Source organism: Balaenoptera borealis (assembly GCF_965194805.1).
Source record: "Balaenoptera borealis genome assembly, chromosome: 10".
Taxonomy (NCBI): domain Eukaryota; kingdom Metazoa; phylum Chordata; class Mammalia; order Artiodactyla; family Balaenopteridae; genus Balaenoptera; species Balaenoptera borealis.
In genome coordinates this window covers 84,026,898-84,046,922 of record NC_138874.1, presented here as the reverse complement: position 1 = coordinate 84,046,922, position 20,025 = coordinate 84,026,898, and the positions used below count along the sequence as shown (strand labels likewise).

Sequence of the window (20,025 nt, the reverse complement as noted above, 5' to 3'; positions counted from 1 at the left end):
AGAACTACTTTTAATCCCATTTCTTAGTCTGACGTATTTTGCTTAATAGTTGAAAGGGGAAGCATAGACATTTTCCAACACATTTATCTTACAACAGTTATTATCGTGAGAATGTCCAAAGACAGAACTTCTGTGTGTATCTGAATGCCCTTTACAAGTGTCCTGAGAAAGATGCTTTTCCAAGTATCTGAGTTAATTAACTGCATTAAACATATTAATAACTTTGTTGCAATTATACTGAATCATCATCTAAAAATAATTATATATTTGGTCATATGCTCCTTGAACACTTCAAAATACTTGTTTTCAGGGTCTTAGCACTGTAATATTCATATATTTAAAACAATTAATGTACTCTAAGGGACAAGCTAACTCAGTGATAACTATGTGTATGGAAATCTCCTGGTTTTGAGCGATGACTATTTTCATCCTTGAATGATAAAACATGCTGTATGGCAGAGGTGAATATAGCCCTTCTGTGCGAAATGGAAAATACCATACTCTCCTTATATGGCTAAATGAAGCAGTGATGGCAGTGCACTATAATTGCAATGTATGAGAATTGGGGACTTTGTACTATGCTATTTATAACACGTTAGCTAGCATATGGTAATTCAGGGTCTTCAAACCATAATCTTTCACTGCTAATACCAGTGATAAGAGAATGGATTCTAAATTTGCCAGAGTCTTGTGACCAAGGCAGTAGCAGGAGGATTCAAAAATGAAAAATCTGGCAACCCCAGAATTATCTTGACTTTCTGCTTAAATCTCAAGAGGGATTTTTTTAAAAGCCCCGCCCCCACCCCATCTCATAGTCACAGTCCCCCGCCCCCTCCCTCCGTCCCTCCCTCCTCCCTCCCTCCGCGTCTCTCTCTCTCTCTCTCTCTCTCTCTCTCTCTCTCTCTCTCTCTCTCTCTCTCTCTCTCTCTCTCCCTCCCTCCCTCCCTCCCTCCCTCCCTCCCTCCCTCCCTCCCTCCCTCTCTCTCTCTCTCTCTCTCTCTCTCTCTCTCACATTTCTTCACTCTGCGGAGAAATTCTCAGGCTCCTGTTGAGACCTGAACCACTGAGATGCCAAAAAAATCTCTTGTGCGGCAGAATTGGAGACGAGAAAATTGGAGAATAAGCAGAAAAACCCTAGTCCTTAGAGTAACAAGAAGCAAGCACTTGAAAATGTTTCAGTAGATTTTTACCTCTTTAAAAACAATGTTTTTTTTTTTTGTTGTTGTTGTTTGTTTTAATGTGTCCTAACAAAATGGAGTAGCTGCAGCTCCTGGGAGGCCAGAGAATGATTGTGCAGCTGAGTCCTCCTCCTAACAAATGCCAAGGATTTCCTCCCTCGTGGTTCGCTGTTGCTAAATGAAACAATTATCGAGGCAAGAAGGCAGTTTGCTAATCAAGGGGGATAAGACTTCTGTTTCTTTAAAGTGCCGGAGCGGGGGTTAGAAAGGGTCGTGTGCGGTGTCTTTTTAACCTTGCTGAAGGACGCAGCAGTATTTATTGACGTATGCAAATAGCTGGGGGAGGGTGGTGCTTGGGAAAAAACAGGAACCAGAATCGGTTTCTCATTGCAGGGTGAACGCTCTGAGTTCCGGTGAAGGGAAAAGAGACGTGGCGAAATTGCCGTCTTTCTGTCTTATAAGCACATCTCTCACTAATACAGAAAAGGAACCTAGACATCAGAAAGGGTGAAGACGCTCTCACAGTATTTTTAGAGACCTTGCATGAGCTCCCCCCCCCCGCACCCTCCTCCCCCCGCTCCCCCAGCCCGACCTGTTCTTCTAAATGGGAGATTATGGATTTGCATTGCAATTGGCTAATAGCGGTGGCACTGGATTTTCGCAAGTAAAACACCCGCCCGCTTCAGCAAGGGGCATTAACGAACACATTGACAATAACGCGTCTCTCTTTTTTCCCGTTTCAGCTGCGCAAACCATGCAGGATGATTTACTGATGGACAAAAGCAAAACCCAGCCCCAGTCCCAGCAGCAGCGGCAGCAGCAGCAGCAGCCCCAGCCCGAGCCCGGCACAGCCGAAGCCCCGTCCACGCCCCTGTCCTCAGAGACCCCCAAGCCGGAGGACAGCAGCGCAGTGCCGGCCCTCAGCCCCGCCGCGGCCCCGCCGGCCCCCAACGGCCCCGACAAGATGCAGATGGAATCGCCGCTCCTGCCGGGCTTGGGTTTCCACCAGCCCCCTCAGCAGCCGCCGCCGCCGCCGCCGCAGGAGCCCGCGGCGCCGGGCGCGTCGCTGTCGCCGTCCTTCGGCAGCACCTGGTCCACGGGCACCACGAACGCGGTAGAGGACAGCTTCTTCCAGGGGATCACGCCAGTCAACGGGACCATGCTCTTCCAGAACTTCCCTCACCACGTCAACCCGGTCTTCGGAGGCACCTTCTCCCCGCAGATGAGCCTGGCGCAGACCCAGCACCACCAGCAGCCGCCGCCGCCCGCACCGCAGCCCGCGCAGCCCGCGCAGCCCCCGCAGGCGCAGCCCTCGCAGCAGCGCCGGTCGCCCGCCAGCCCCAGCCAGGCTCCCTATGCGCAGAGGGGCGCCGCCGCGGCGTACGGTCACCAGCCCATCATGACTAGCAAGCCGTCCTCGTCCTCGGCCGCCGCGGCTGCCGCGGCCGCCGCGGCTGCCGCCTCGTCCGCGTCGTCCAGCTGGAACACGCACCAGAGCGTGAACGCGGCCTGGAGCGCGCCGTCCAACCCGTGGGGCGGCCTGCAGGCGGGCCGGGACCCTCGCCGGGCTGTCGGCGTGGGCGTGGGCGTGGGCGTCGGGGTGCCTTCACCGCTCAACCCCATCTCGCCGCTCAAAAAGCCCTTCTCCAGCAACGTGATCGCGCCGCCCAAGTTCCCCCGCGCGGCCCCGCTCACCTCCAAGTCCTGGATGGAGGATAACGCTTTCCGGACGGACAATGGTAACAATCTGTTGCCATTTCAGGTAATGCTCCAGTGCACCTGCACACGCCTTCCTTCTCTGCTCCCTTTGCCTTGTCTTCCCTGCCATTTAATTAGGCCGTTGATTTTTGTTCTTTAAAAAAGGCAGCGATGCCCTGCCGTTTTCCAAAGCCTTCAGTTCACTGGGGCTGTTCCACGACCGGGGACAAGGGTGGGGGAACACTGTGACTGCTGGCGGAATCGTATATATGCACCCTGACAAGATAGAAAAGAGCCTTTTTCTTTTAGCTTATTTTTTCCTTCATCGTGCTTGTGCCTCTTCTTTTGACCTTCTTCGACAAGAAAAGCTGCAAGTGTATGGCAGGGTGCCGGCATAGTCCCAGGATGAGTAGGCTGGGATTCCTGTCGTTTTAAGTAGCTACACATTTCGCGTTATGCAATCCCGGGCTCAGGGTGCCTCCTGAAAGCCGTCCACTCCCAAACCACTATGGCCCCCCTCTTAAAGGGGTTAACAGCCCTTGAGTGTTGCTATTTCAGACAGTTGCATACGCTCAATTAAACTAATGTGAACACATGTGTTTATGTCTCGCGAAGGTGCTGGCATCATTAATAGCAATCAGCATATTGCCCCTGCCGGGAAAATTATGAGTGTGAGATTCCAATAAACACTGGAACTCTATCAGGGACCAGGATGGAAGAGTGGGACTTCTAGGGGTAACCCTTCCTACGTTACCTAGAAGAAGGACTTAAGAAATTGTTTTTTCCAGAGGAAAGAGACAATAGGACGCGACCTTCAGAGCCATATTGCAATGGAGACTATTTGCTAGCTAGCGCTGAAATATTTAAAGCTGCAGTGTCCTTCAGTTGGGTTATTTAAGAAGACAATGCAGATCAATTACACCATCTGAAACTGGGCAAAGTGAAAGTCTTGCAACTTTAATGAAAAATGAGCCTTGTGTCTTGGTGTTAAATGCCAATGAAAAACCCAGGAAGTGCCCCAGACAAAAAGGTTGAATGGAGTGTCCTTATTCTGTTCTCGCTTTCTGATCCAGTGTATGGCCACGTCGGTTGGCAGTGTCCTGGACATCTTGAGTTGGAAAGGGGTGGTGAGGGGGAGTGTTCACTGGAGGGCTTTGTTCTCAGGTAAACATTCACCCTTCACTTACAAATTGATTTGGCCATACGCTTCCAGGCTCAGTTAAAAAAGAAAAGAAGGAAGGAGAGAGGAGGGCCTTGGATAAGACCCAGTTTGGATCTTTGGATCCAAGGAAATGAAACAGAAATCCTTTGAGCATTGCTGAAAAATGGCAGAACCGACATTTGACAGAGTTAGTTTAAAGCAGCAGGTGCAATTGGAGGCTTCATTTTATTGCTCTTTACATTTCAGATGTGATGTTTGGCATGGCTCCCATCCATGAAGGAGGAGATAAGGTTATTAAGAAGCGCGTGATTCTCTAAACTAGAGCAAGGATTTTTAACCTCAACAGTTCAAGGGGGTCCCTGAAACTCATAAATTATGTGTATGAGAGTTTTTAATGAGACAGTCTTAACACATTTTTACAGGGGCCCTTCAGGAATGGAAAAGTTTAATATTAAGGTATATTTCTCCCCATTATTCTAAAGTTTGGTTTAATAAAATGAAGAGACTGCACGCTGGGATTAGATCCCTAGAGAAAAGGAGGACTCTGCTTTCTGGAATTTCTGTGTGTGTGTGTGTGTGTGTGTGTGTGTGTGTGGCGGGGGGCTGGACAGGGAGGCTGCATTTGGTAGGAGAGCCCCTCTTTTTCTAATAGCCCCTCTTATTACTCTGATGATCTCTACCCAAATCCAGTCTTAGAGGATAACCTAAAATCTAACAGGGAGGTTTTGGGCCTGGAAGCTGATAGTGTAGACATCAATTATCTTTTTCTAAGAGTAGAATCTGAATACAACTAGCTTTTGATTATCTCCAGAAAAGGGAACTGGGGAGAGATTAAATCCATAAAATTTCCCCCAAACTGATATTGACAAGTAATGTGGGGATTGCCAGTTGTTTCTCAGCAAACCATTTACCAGCCATGCTAATGAGAGCCAGATGGACTGGATTGAGTTTGGATTCTTGTTTTTTCATCCCTGGTAGTGCTATTGAGTAGGGAAAGATGGCCAAAAGATTTGTAGGAGGAGAGATTTGATTGAAAATTGAGCTTTATAAATTTGACCTCAGGAAGAATTACACGGACTTTGTCTCATTTCTTTTTCTTACTTAAAATGGAGCTTCAGGGTTTGGAAGCAATATTAGAACCAGAGTAGGAGTAACCTGGCTGTGTTTTGGCTTGGAAAATTATCAGACTTGGTTTGTGTTGATAAGCATATTACGTTTAAAAAAACAAAAACACCTTGAGTCTTGTGTACAGAATTTTACATGTTTATATATTTATTTAAATCATTTTTCTACAGAAGAGAAAATAACTTAAGTAGCTCCTAATGACTTTTTAAAAAATTATTTTGACAAATAAGATTTTTTTCTTTAAATCTAGGACTGTATTTCATAGAATACCAACTTAATTTTTTTATTTCAGACTCTTTGAGCTAAAAGGGGCTTTCAACAGTGATCTACTCTAATGTACCATAATATTAAAAAAAAAATCCATTACCCACTCCCAGCAGTGCTGCTTCACTCTCTTTTGCCAACCCACACAATAGAATTTTTGGAGCTTTACTTATGTGGTTTATATTGTGAAAGCAATAACTGTATTTGAATGTGATTTTTCAAACTGCATGTGCTTCCTTATGCCCTTCCCTTAATTCTAACAAAGTTGATTGGTTTCTCTGGGTTGGGGTGGCTGCTTCCTTAGGGATTGCTTGTATCTAAAAGCCACCTCATTTCTATAAATAAGGAAACTGAGGTCCTGAGAGAAAGAATGGCATAACTTAGGTAATAGCACTTTGGCTAGTTTTGTTGATGTGTGTCCTTAACTTCCTTGTAGCACTAGTGCTGTCAGGTAGACTTCATTTATGTCAGGTTCTCTTTGGGCTCCATTCAAAGGGACTTACTTATGGAACTATCTCATGAGGTTCTCTATCTGGCTCTTAGTGATGTACCATCCACCAACAGAGATCAAAAGCAGTGAGGGGGCTTCCCTGGTGGCGCAGTGGTTAAGAATCCGCCTGCCAGTGCAGGGGACACGGGTTCGAGCCCTGGTCTGGGAAGATCCCACATGCCGCGGAGCAGCTAAGCCCGTGCGCCACAACTACTGGGCCTGCGCTCTAGAGCCTGCAAGCCACAACTACTGAGCCCGTGCCCCACAACTACTGAAGCCTGTGCGCCTAGAGGCCGTGCTCCGCAACAACAGAAGCCACCGCAATGAGGAGCCTGCGCACTGCAACGAAGAGTAGCCCCCGCTCGCCGCAACTAGAGAAAGCCCGCACGCAGCAACGGAGACCCAACGCAGCCAAAAATAAATAAATTTATATTAAAAAAAAAAATTTTTTAAAGCAGTGAGGTACCCCACCTGGGGTATTATACATATGCTTCATTCTCTATTTATATAAGACAGAGAAGCCTAGGTTTGTAAAAGGACTAGAACAGAGGTATTTTCTATATGTAGTGAATTTCGGTTTAAATAGTGTTGTTGTCCAGAGAAATTTAGAAGGGACTTTTGAGAGCGCCTATTCCACTGCTCTGCTCATTTTCCAGAAGAGGAAATCAAAGTCCAAATATGTGTAATGACCTGCTCAAGTTCAGGTGGGTAGTTTCTATCAGAAGCAGACTTTGGAGGCAGATTGCCTAGGTCCACATCTCAACGCTGCCAGTTCCTGGGTTTGTAATCTTGCACAAATTATGTATATATGTTGACCCTCAATTTTGTCATCTGTAAAATGGGAATAATAATAATTACTCGCTTCATAGGAGTTCAGATAAGAAACTGCATGTAAAGTGCTTAGCACAGTACTTGGCCCATAGTAAAGTACCATATAAATGTTGAGTTATGATTATTGTTATTATAATGGTGGCCAGAGGCTCTGCGTGATCTTATCTTAGTATGGATTACTGCTTTTTCATCCCATGCAATCTGAAAAACCCCAAACTTCTATGTAATGTTATTTAGTCTTTTTTTTTCTGTCTGAAGGTACCCCCTGGTTACCGTAACGTGATAATCCACCATTTACCTATGACCCGGGCCCTTTGCTAAGCACTTTATATGTAGTTTCTTATTGGAACTCCTTTAAGGTAGAGGACTATTATTACCCTCATTATCCTGACAAAGAAATTGAGGGTTAGTGCATTTACATTATTTCCTCATCATCACACAGTCAGTAACTGGCAGAGTTGGGATTTGAACCCAGGAGATCTGCCTCCAGAGCCAGTGGACATCAGTTAACCAGTGCAGTGTAGAAGCAGGAGACTGGGCGGCATCTGTACTTGACCTTATGATATACCCTGGAGATTGTATTGTTAAAATATATTTTATTGAGTGGAACAGAGGAAGTTAAATATAGTGCCCATACATATACTAGATTCAGCAGTAGTCAGTATTTTCCCCTATTTATTTATTTACTTAGCTATGTATTTTTGAATTTGTATTTTTGGAAAAAAATTCAAATTATGTTCTGCTTTCTCTCTGCATTTCTGCCTTTATCCCGCCTCTCTTTTCCTACCCCAAATTGAAGGCCACTGTATAGATTTTATATTTTCTGGCATAAGTCTGCTTAAATGTAGTTTAGTGTTGATTGTGCTGGTGGGTTATCTATACCAGAAAAAGAAATTCCTTACATGAATTCATGGGAATATAAATTATTTTGAAAAATAAATATGCCTATTCATAATAAATTTTGAAGAAACATCAGTGTTTTCAACCAGCCTAGGCTCCTTCTTTTGGAACCATCTTTTCAGGAAGTAATATAAATTGTCTAGTTTATGCTTGATTCTGAATAAGGATACTATGACCTAGATTTAAAACTAGAGACTCTTCTGTAGTTGGTTTCTTAACTACTGCTCCAATGCAAAAACCACTTAAAGTCCACCCAACTCTACAAACTGTTTCAGAACTTATTGTAGCGTGGTTAATATGTATGCCAGCAAAGCCACATTATCTATATTCTATTTAAAAGAGATATTGGTTAGGAAATATTAGAAAGTTTTCTATGCTACTGAAAACATTTATCTAATATAAACTGTTTACTTTAAAATTGCATGTTGAAAAGTACTTAGCTTTAAACTCTTCATGACCTTGCAGCAAGTTGATATAAAAATATGCTCTCAGAAATGTAATGCGTTTAGATATCCTCTAAGACACAAATTTCTGCTTAAATAGCTTTCTCCACTGGTTGGCCTGTTTTGCTATCTTTCAAGGGCTGCGCAAGGTGTAATGCTCGTCCATTTGGAAGGTGTCATTGCTCAGGTGGTTTTTGGAGTGTTTTGATCTGCAAGTGTCAAAAGATTATGGCTTCGTTACTACAATATGAAAAATCTGATGCAGCCATGTGGATTTTACTAAGGAAAGGAATGGAGGGGAGTATAGAGTAGTGGACAGCCCATGAAGCCTGGAACGAGGAAGACACTGGTTGAAGCCTCAGCTCTGTCACTGGTGACTGGAGTCAAGTCATTTATTCCATGTTTCTTTTTCCAAGAAGTCTGCAAAAATGGAGAGAGAGCCTATCTTCTGGGTTTGCTTTGAGAATGTATACAAAATGTTCAAAAAATTAGATACTGTTATGACTCTTAAATGCCTGCCTAACCACCAGTAATTAGAGACAGTTCGAGTTTAATAGAGGAAATATTTGTTGATAGCTAGTAGTCTAGGATTAAATGCTAGTTGATGACATCTGGAAGTGGAGAAGGCCTAGAAAGATGTGTCCAGCAGGGATGGAAGAGCAATGAAAGGCTCTTTGTATGTTATGGTGACTGCCTGTCCCAGAAAGCCAGTCATAGTGCTCTGAAAGTTAGGGAGTTTAGAGTTAGTCACAAGGATGGTGTATATTTGTAAATAACCTGCTTCTGCCATGGCTGACTCACCAATGCAAATGTGAGATTTTGGTAGTTCTGGAGCTCCAAAGGCTCTGATTTGAAGTTCCTTATCACCACTTCCCTGAAGACCATGCCTGACTCTCTGTAGAGGCCAGCATGGTTGTCAGAGATAGAATTCAGTATAGAGGCCCAAGTTTGGATCTTGAGAGTTGAGGAATATAATATAGCCACAGCTTCAAAGGTGCCTTCCTGGGGAGATGGCTGTGCTTGCAGTAGTAGCCAGCCTTACAAGGAATTTTCTACACCTGGTCCTTATACCTTGTACATGGCTTGTTCTCTGGGGGTTCTGTTATGCTTCAGTTCTTTTACATTTAGTTTTCATATCCTTCAGTGTTCATTACAGGTGTTAGGCATGTAAACTTAATGTGAAAACGTTGTAATATTTTGACTTAACTTGATGTGGAAAAGTACTAGTGACATATCCTTCAGTGTTCATTACAGGTGTTAGGCATGTAAACTTAATGTGAAAACATTGTAATATTTTGACTTAACTTGATGTGGAAAAGTACTAGTGAATTAAAATAATACAATAAGTTAGCGTCTTAGAATCAACACTGCTTTTCTTTCCCCAGAAGCACTATTATATAATTCTCAAAAATAATGACTATATGATATGAACCCTTGTTGGCGGTCTTCAGAGGAGAGGAACAGAAATGGGTGCCAAACAGCCTTTATATCATTTGAAGTGATCATAGAATAAATGTACACAGAGGGAAGGAAACTTTGTGTACTGATATTGTGTGGTTAAGACTGTTGTACAGCCAAATATCTTCATTCTTCAAGTGTTCAAACTTATTTCAAAGGCAAGGTCAAATTCAAGAGAAAAAATGTAACTACCTATCTTTAGTAATTCAGTGCAACGAATTAAATGGCCAGTGCTACCGACTGAACCAGTGTCTAGAAGTTCATGAGCACTTGACACTTAGTAGGTGCTCATTACATGAATGACTAAACATTTAAATACAAGTTGCTATAGTTTTGTCCTTTCTACAATACAGTATATTTAACATTTTCAAGACAGATTCTCCACTATAGCATTGCTTTACAAGATGTTCACAGAATATGGAAACATAGGTGAATGTACAGAATGTTATAAAGGACATCTTCAATTTGTAAAAACAGAAAATATCTGGCTTTTCAGACTTTATGGACATCCCTAGTTTCTAGGCTGTGACTCTGTTTGTACTTTGGTAGGCTAAGAAGTAAGCAGGGTTCTTGCTTTGACATTAGAGATTTTGGCAACCAATAGATGGGAACATTAACTTGTATCCTATGAGTTAAATTTTTCTTTACCTCTTCACTGTTAATCATCTCATTGTTGTGGAGTTAACTTACCCTGTCATGGTGGTCTATTTTATTCCTGTCTTCCCAAATCAAGTTATTAATACTGGAAGTGATCAGAATGAGGGTCAGAATAATTCTGACAATAACACTTAGAAATATTAAGGTGACAATTCTTTGGTCTAAGAGGTTGACAAAGAGTAGGTTATAGTAGGTCCATTCAGCTAGTCATTCGTTTGAAGATTGTGAGATTGGAAAGCAGAGATGTAAAGGGCAAAAGACTTTCTATCTTAAATATATGGTAGAGTTTGGGGACTAGCTAGGGATTTAAATACTTCAGAGGAAACATTTTAGTGATCTGACACTCTAACCCCCTACTCAAAGTCCAGGAGACCCAGTTCTTAGGTTTCAGATAGGCAGCAATTAAAAAGGACAAGAAGTGAATGTGCCCAGAAGCACCTCTCTTTTGCAATCTGCCGTGGAAAATTTCCTTTCCTCTTTTGGACTAGAGAAATATAAACTAGATACGCAGGGGATTAAAAATAGTGAAGACCAGTGAGGTTTATGAATAAAGATTGTGGCGAAAGGCTGAGAGACAGTTTTGGGAGCATGAATCTTTTTTTTTTTAATGTGTTTGCATTTGATTTTATGGGTAAGCTAGTCAACTCTTTGCCATATTGTTGTTTAAAGTGGTTGTAATCAATAGTAGAATCCTGAGTTCAGATAAACAGTTAAGAAGGATAGCGTAAGCAGTATTTTTGTTAAGCACATATCTATTACAGGATTCCCTGATCAAAGGGATAGGATTTACATTAAGTATCTTTTGGCATCATCATTCGCAGTCATAATCCATGTACTCCAGCTTTTGGGTGTTGTATTATTTTTGATGTCTTCTCCAAATAGATTCAGCTAACAAATACATGGGACTCTGCATGTCAAGCACTGGCCTCACCCTTTGCACATAAATTATCTTATTTAATCCTTACACATTCTTGTGAATTAAGAATTATCATCCTACTTGAGACTCAGAGAATATCACCTGACTAGTAAGGTGACAGAGGAGGAATGGAAATGTAGGTCTTTAGACTCGATGTCCAGTTCTCTCATTTTATTATACCCGCTTGCCTCTTATCACTTACCATCTTTCAGTGTGTCTTTGATGTTGCACTCTTCCCCCAGATCTCCCCTGATTCCCCTCATCCCACATTGTCTTTATAGCACTTGTTACTGTCTGAAGTGAGCTGGGTTTGTTTGTTTGTTTGTTTGTTTCTCCACACTAGAATGTAAGTTCCACAAGGGCAAGGACCTTTTTCACTGTAGTGTTTTCAGGGGTTGTGACAGTATCTGGGATATTTTAGGCACATGGGAAATGTTTGTTGAATGTGTTAATGATTTACATTTACAAATGATTGATAAGACACTTATTGGTCATTTATATGTAGCTAGCAATGTAAGAGCAATTTCATTTTATAAACATTTACCTGGCTGCTACCAGAGGTCAGGCACTAGGGATTAAAACTGAACCATATCTGGTCCTCAGACAGCTCCCTGAGAAACATAAATTAAATTACAGGATGATAAGTTTTATACTTGTGTGTGATATGCACAACAAAGAGAATGTGTACTTGCAGAGGAAGGAATAATTAAATTTGTGTGTGGGGAGAGGGAGGGTTGGGAAATCTCCAGGAAAGTCTTTTGTAATTTAAAATACTTTCGAAGTTTTTCTGATTTTGAAAGTAATGCATATTCACTGTCTGAAACTTGAGGGGAAAAAAATTGCCCGTAATTCTGTTACCCAGTGATAAGTACTCTTAATGTGTTGGTGCATTTTCTGCCAATTCTCTCTTTTTTTTAATGTATATGTATAGTGTACTTTATATGGTTGAGATGATTCTGTGTAAACAATTCTATCGCCATATTTTTTAGCTTTTCATATCATTAATTTTTAAACATTTTTTATTATTGCATAATAGTCCATCACAGGAATCCACTGTAATTTAACAAATTATTTCTGTATTTGGAGGATTTAGCTTTTCAGTTTTTAACTGTTAAACATAATGCTGTCATGAACATCATTGGGCATTTTAAATCTCTATTTAGAAGTGAATGGGTAGGGATCCATAGACAGACCAGGGCATGGGGGTAGAGGTTGCAGCAAATATTTATTTTAAGCAGAGGGAAAAACAGGGACACAGGTAAAAAACAGCATGGTGTGTTGAGGGAGCAGAAGATTCAGCATAGGGGTGAGGCAAATGAGAGATGAGACTGGGGATGTAGGTAGGGGCCACATCACAAAGGACATTCCAGCATTTCTGTGTCTTCAACTTTGTCCAGTAGGGACACTGAAGGATTTTTTTTAAAATTAATTTATGAATTTATTTTTGGCTGCGTTGGGTCTTTGTTGCTGCATGCGGGCTTTCTCTAGTTGTGGTGAGCGGGGGCTACTCTTCGTTGCGGTGCACGGGCCTCTCACTGCAGCGGCTTCTCTTGTTGCGGAGCATGGGCTCTAGGCGTGCGGGCTTCAGTAGTTGTGGCACGTGGACTCGGTAGTTGTGGCACGCAGGCTCAGTAGTTGTGGCACGCAGGCTCAGTAGTTGTGGCTCACGGGCTGTAGAGCACAGGCTCAGTAGTTGTAGTGCACGGGCTTAGTCGCTCTGTGGCATGTGGGATCTTCCTGGACCAGAGCTCGAACCCATGTCCCCTGCATTGGCAGGCAGATTCTTAACCACTGCGCCACCAGGGAAGCCCACATTGAAAGATTTTTAAGCTGAGAGCCATTGTAAGGCTTTAATTTGGTGAATGAAGTGATCACATCTTTGTTTCGGAAAGATTATTCTGGGATATGGATTGTCAGGAACCAAACACAGACAGGGAAACCAGTTAACATGTAAGGACCTAAATTGATTGAGAGGAAGGGACAGACTTGAGAAATGAATTAGGAGACCAACTGGAGGACTAGTGATTGCTTGGATGTGGGTAATAAAGGAGAAGGAGGAGTTTAGAATGACTGTTCAAGTTTTGGTTTAGGCAGCTGGGAAAAATGATATAGAAGTGAAAAGGCTTAATAGTGGCAGATTAGAATTTTCATGACTCATAAGCCCAGGTGGGTTTAGACTGGGGGAACTTCAGAAGAGAAAGCTATGTGTTGGGAATATTTGAGCAAGTGATTTGACATCTCTTATCCACCCGTGCTTTTATATGACTCTTAATGCGTGGGAAGGAAAACCTTATTAAGATAGATTACTTTGTGGACTACTTATTAAAACACTAAATCTGAGAGAAGAAATAACTACCATTCTAAGTCAAGAGCTTTTTCTGATTCTAGCCTTATTTATTTATTTATTAAAAAAATTTTCTTTATTGTACCCTGAGAATTAGAGTATGTGTTCGCTCATTAGTCATCTTGTTTATGGGTTACAGCTAGGCATTGCAGAGAACTATAAGGAATTGCTAACCAATCAATCATATGGGAGGATCACAAGAATTAAGAGAAATGAGACCTGGCATCCTTTATTATTTAAGTTGAATAAACTCACTTGAGAGGTCAGTGTATGTTATTAGAAGGTCTGAAATATCGCTAATAAGGTCTTAGCAAAGTTGAGATTAGACCTTATGGAATTTAGTTCTGCTGTACTAATAAAATGCTTAGTTTTTTAATGGGTGTAAACATGATAAAATGTTTTGAAGCTTAAGATCTGTAGAGCCACAGGGAGATGAGCTTTCATGGAGCATGAAGGAGAAATGGGGACAGGGTATACTATCCACCAGAATTGTGTGTTTATTCATTTGTATTTCTAGGGAGAGAAGTGGGCTGTAACATTCATTAAATTTCCTGAGGAATCCGTAACTTGAAAATGGTTAAGAATTACAGATGCTGCTACATGGCACCCAATAAATCTTTAAAAGATTTTTAAAACTTAGGCATCTCATAAAATTTGTCTTTCTCCCTCTTCACAACTCACAAGAATTTTGCCTAACTTTAATTTGAGAGCTTTCTAAAGAGAAGGGACCAGGGACTTCCTTGGCAGTCCAGTGGTTAAGACTCTGTGCTACCAATGTAGGAAGCACAGGTTCAATCCCTGGTGGGGGAACTAAGATCTCACATGCCACGTGGCACGGCCAAAAAATAAATAAATAAATAAATAAAATGAAAACAAATAGAAGGGACCCAACTCCTCTTTCATCTAGCTTTTTCTAGAGCATTCAAATTACCTTTTTTTTTTTTTTTTTTGGCTGCGTTGGGTTTCGTTGTTGTGAGTGGGCCTTCTCTAGTTGTGGCGAGCGGGGGCTACTCTTCGTTGTGGTGCGTGGGCTTCTCACTGCGGTGGCTTCTCTTGTTGTGGAGCACAGGCTCTAGGCTCGCGGGCTTCAGTAGTTGTGGCAGGTGGGCTCAGTAGTTGTGGCTTGTGGTCTCTAGAGGACAGGCTTAGTAGTTGTAGCACATGGGCTTAGTTGCTCCGCGGCATGTGGGATCTTCCCGGACCAGGGCTCGAACCCGTGTCCCCTGCATTGGCAGGAGGATTCTTAGCCACCAGGGAAGTCCTCAAATTAACTTTTCATCATAATTTTTTGGCATTCATTTCACTGGCTTGCATATATTAAATCACATACTTATAATAACACTAGCATTACAAAGATTAGGGGACAAACCCATCATTTCTAGGTTGACTTGTAACTAATCTGGTAGGACAGAAATTTATAGGCTTATCGGTCACAAGTGTTGAATGTACTATGGGCATTTTTTTTATTGGGAAGGTGGAACTCATGGGTTAATCTGGAAAGTAAATTAATCAAAGCTTCAACTATAGTAGATGCTTATGTATTTTAATGAATAAATGGACTAGGAAGTTTTGATTCAAGAGAGGGATGTTATTCCATTTCTGGTATAGGAGGTACAGTTAGAAATATTGACTTTCAGAAATTGCAAATATATAAGTGACCTCCTTTGCTCAAGAGGAACATGTCCACTCTCCCATTCATGTCTTTGTTGTTGCTTTTCCTACTATTGTAACCTAATGAAGAGAGTAGAGAGTAGAACTGGGGGAGAGGGTAGAAATTGGGGGTTTGGGGGGTAGAGGAGCAGTTGTTCTAGATCTCAATGATAGACCTGCAACACACCAAGAGAAGTGAAACAGATCTTAAGTTTTTCACATAGAAACAATGTTGCCTATATGATTTAGGGGTTTTTTGTTTAGCTTTGTAACCAATTAACTACTTCTAGGCCAGTGTGGAAATCTAGCTATCATCTATTACTTAGTTTTTATTGGTAAAGAGCCATTTTAACAATAGAGCATTTTGGAATACAGTGTCTTTAAGAAGTTCTGACATCAAGGCCTGGTAAGAAAAATTGACCAAACTTTTGCCAGTTCTGAACTCTTTTGCAGCATCATATTCTGTATATGCCTCAATTAAAACAGAAAGACTGTTTTGTTAGTTTGCTCATTTGGGGAGGGAGTTGGCTGGGTTTTTTTTAAGATGACAGTTTAAGTTGAAGCTTTACCAGGCACCTTATTGCCATCGTGCTCATTCAAAGGTCAGAAGGTATCTTGGGGGGGGGGGGGAAGCTTTAAAATAGTTGGCTCTTAAGCTGCAAAAACACAATCTATCAATAAATACTTTGAATCATTTTACAATGCTGATGAAACATTATTTTGCAATGTTTGTCAAATTAAACTTTGTGTTGATTTTAAGCAGAATAAAGGCAGACTAATTGTGCTAATGTTTCAGGATGTTGCAAAGTAAAACTTGGTGAATGGAAAATTTTTAACTCTACTTTCAAAGGCATTATAAGTTTAGTATTTTAGAAGATTTGGGATTGGGTGGGGAGATTGATTTTATCATTTTGACCTTGAATTCCTCAGTATTCCAAAGACATGAGTTCATCTGAAGGTAACAAAATTATTCGGTTAACGTTTTAGAGCTTACTGCCTACTTCCTACTTATTTGCAGGGGTTGATGACTCCGTTTGACCTATCAACTTTGGTGTGATCTAGCATATGAAATATTATTCCCAAACAGCTGTTTTAAAGTTGGTGAATCATCCAGGTATAACAGAAGATTTTCATTTTAAAATACAGTGGGATATTTGATATTCTCATTCTAATTTAGGGCTAGATTCTGTTAAATGTGAAACATAGAAGGAGACTTAAAGGAAATTATTGTTTAATGTCAAAAATATAAGACCTGGAGTGAGGAGGAAATGGAGAAAAATCTCTTGATAGTGAATATATTCCTTCACACTTGAGGGATATAATGGAGGGCTGAAGTAGACAAGGGAGTTGAAGTGACACATTCTGTTAGAGCGACATAAATAATAGAGAATGTATTGAATACTGAGACATCAAAGGACATTGAAAGACAGTGAAGAAGATTTCCACGAAGAGGACAAAGCAAGGTAAAAGGATGCTTCAGCTTTTGTTACAATAATTAAATATTCAAAAAGGCAGCCACTTTATCCTATCCAGGAAGTTAAGCAATTGCCCATTTTATATTCCAGTTTTATGCAAGCAAGCCATAGGCAAGTAAGCTGACATCAGGGATTTATATTAAAAAAGTTTCTTCTAGGGAATGTCAGAAGCAAGTTCAAAACCCAATCTTTTAATCTCCTGTGGCATGATCATAATATTCATGATGCCTCTAAGATACTTCGTTTGTTTTAAACCATCAAAGAAAGATAGACTGTGTATTTAGCGTAATTTGCATTGTGTGTATTATTGATTTAGTCTAATGACTTCTCACAATAGTCAGAATTGTAAAAAGACAACCTATGTAGAAAAGATATGTTCTGTAGATCTGTGTTTTATAGAAAAAGCTGTAGAAACTATCTATACTGTGAAAAATTCTTATATACTCTTTTATGTATTTTCTCTTTATTATAAATCTAGAAATTCATGTATATGTGGCAGTGCTGTTAACTGGAGTTCGAATTCAGTATTTACAAAGTACATACTATGTTCTTGGACTGGTGTTAGGTATTGTGAAATATCTGAATCCTGTCTTTAGAAACTAACATACATGCAACGGAGCATAATAAGAAAGCAAGGACCAGATTGTGTGATGTGTTATTTGCCATGAGTGGCCAAGTAGGGTCAAGAATAATTTGTCCTAGAATGCTTTTTTGAAAAAAATGATAGGCAGTTCCCTGTGGTCCAGTGGCTGAGACTCTGCACTTTCACTGCCGAGGGTGCGGGTTCAAACCCTGATCTGGGAACTAAAATCCTGCAAGCTGTGCGACGCGACCAAAAAAGAAAAAAATAAAATTAAAATTAAAAAATTTAAAAAGTGATAGTGTCCCATAGTTCCATTTTGAAGGATGGATAGAATTTGATTGGATAGAATGGGAATCCAAAATAAGGAAAGAAAAATGAACCATAATTGGGGTTATCGAGCAGACTTTCCTGACTAGAGCTGGGGATTTTTCATCTTACTGGGAGATGAGGATGGATTGGTTGTTCCTTAGGATTAAAAATAAACAAACAAATAAATATTTTATTTACTAGATTCCACTTGGTTTTAAAAAGCATTTAACATGTCTTTGTACATTCTACACTGTAAGAGAACTTAGATTGGAAGTAGGTGAGATAAAGGTAACAAGGATGCAAAATGGAGCTGAGAATTAGACTAATACAGATGATACTTATCATGATAGTGACAGTCTTGAATGTCTGGCTTAGGAATGTGGGTTCTTCTGCAGACAGTGGGGAGCCCTGAAGAACTAAGATCAGAGCAGTTACACAATAAAAATATATGTTTAGAAAGACAAGGCAGGTGGATTGGAGAAGTGTGTGTGCCTGCCACAGTGCAGCCTGGGGGCAAGGAGACTGGTGAGAAGGCATGATAGTAATCTTGGGTTTAGCACAAATCTAGGGAGGTATACCTGTGAGAAACCTTACAAAGGAGAATATGTCGCGAGTGCTGATGGAGTGAGTAGAGGATGTGAAGGAGCACAAGATTGTTCTGAGCTGTTATGCTTAAAACAGTATCAACTTAAGGCTACATATATGTATATACATATATATATATATATATATATATTTTTTTTTTCCCTCCATCTTTCTCTTTCCCTACCTGGCTTTGCCCCAGCTAAAATGTGGTGACAGTGTTTCCCACAACATTCTCCATGGAGGTCCTCATCCATTAAAAGGATTGAGGGAGAGGAGAAGAGGATGATCTTTCCCCTTTCTCACTTCGGCACTTACAGAATTTTTCTGCCTTCTCTCTGAATTTTATCATTTGAAGCTCAAGAATTCAAAACTGCTGTTGCCTATTTTCATTCTTAAACTACTGATAGGGATATTTTGACTTCTTGAATCCCTGTGCCCACAATAGGTTGAGTGTTATGCTGCTGAAGGGCTATTCAAGTAAAGATGCGCAGCAGGCATGCAATTAAAAGTGAGGATGTAGAATTGATGTAAGGTCAGGCCCTGGCAGTGAACACGAGTGTCTTTTTATGCTATAATGTTCCCTGTAAAACTTCTGTTGCTCTTCCTCCACAGAATTCACAAAAGGGGTGTCTTAGCTGTTCAGCGATTTATATTGGCTCACTCTGGGTAGTATATTTGAAGACAGGCGGGAGAACAGGGTCTCTGCTTGTTATTCTTTGTATTAAAACACATCTCTCCCTTTTACATATGTATGCACACATGTATACATGCACCCTGTAGAGACATCTTGAATAGACCATTTAATTGTGAAGTGGTATTAATGATCTAAAAGTCAAAATTTCTCTTTGATTTTGGAATACTGTTTTGTCAGTGGTCATTGTTAATCATTCTTAATTTTGTTAATATGGACTTGATTGAGTATTCATCAAGGGTGGAGAAATACTTAAGAAACTTGCTGAAAATCAAAGTAAAGCTGCCAAAGTTGCAAAATTGATTGTGGTTCATCATACTGATAAATCAAGTAAATGTGTTTTTGTCATAAATGCATGATTCTCAAGTTAAGATTTTTATTCTGATGTTCTGTAGTTAGGTTGTCATAGTGTATCTGATGTCTTTGTTTATTAAGAAAATCTTTTAACTTACTGATGTGGAGAACACTAACAAAGTTGAAAGAAAATGGTTAAAATAAACTTAGGTGGGATGGGTGACTATTTTGGGGTAAGCGAAAGTGTGTATTACTTGAGATTAATATGTGTACAATGGTGAAAAGTTGAAAATCGAGTCTTATGTATGGTTTTCTGTTTAGTGATTTGAGGATGTATTTAGCTTTTCATAAATATGGCCTATTTAGATGGCTGTAATTCTGGAGTTTAAATGTCACCATTGAAGGGAATCAAAACGGCAGGGTATAATTCACTCTGTACAGGAAAAACTTGGTGGACTTCAGCTAACTTGCCACATTATAATCAACTCTAGACTAGGGGGTTTACCCTGGCTCCTGGGCTTTAAAATGGTATTCTACTGAGTCCTGAGACTGAAAGGAAAGTAGTAAAGATGGCTACATTTGTTTTGTGTCTCCCTTAAAACCCCACCCATTTCTACTCTGAAGACTCAGTCAGGAGTTGGGTACAAATCACAAAAACAATAAGGATTCTATAAAGTCTAAAAATTTAGATCATGTTTTCAGCCTGTTTGTAACACTCAGAAACCTCAGTGAAGTTGATATATTCCTGTTGTCTAATTTAATGTTACGTACTCCTACTCTGTCATAGCAGGAACCTTAGCAGGAACCTTAGTGCCCATATGATTTGCTCTTTCACTGTTCCAAAATAAGGTAGATTGCTACAAGTGTGGATTTTAATTTAGGTAATTTAAATCACTAGACAGAACAACCTATATATAATTACTTTTTTCTAACCGTTCCTGTTATGCCTCCTCAATACAACTTATTGCATTT

The 20,025-nt window shown here is 40.7% G+C and overlaps 1 protein-coding gene across 10 annotated transcripts in view; it reads left to right on the top strand.

Moving 5' to 3' along the window:
* The window catches only part of CPEB3 (cytoplasmic polyadenylation element binding protein 3), a 180,159-nt gene that overhangs the window by 27,253 nt on the left and 132,881 nt on the right, over positions 1-20,025 (top strand). For 4 of the 10 annotated variants that reach the window (XM_082339444.1, XM_082339443.1, XM_082339448.1 and 1 more), the window contains exon 2: positions 1,922-2,940. In XM_082339444.1, the coding sequence (XP_082195570.1) occupies positions 1,922-2,940 (1,019 nt within the window). Of the gene's footprint in view, positions 1-1,016; positions 1,686-1,753; positions 2,941-20,025 lie in introns of those variants that run through there. The other 6 variants (XM_082339445.1, XM_082339440.1, XM_082339446.1 and 3 more) reach the window with 4 other exon arrangements.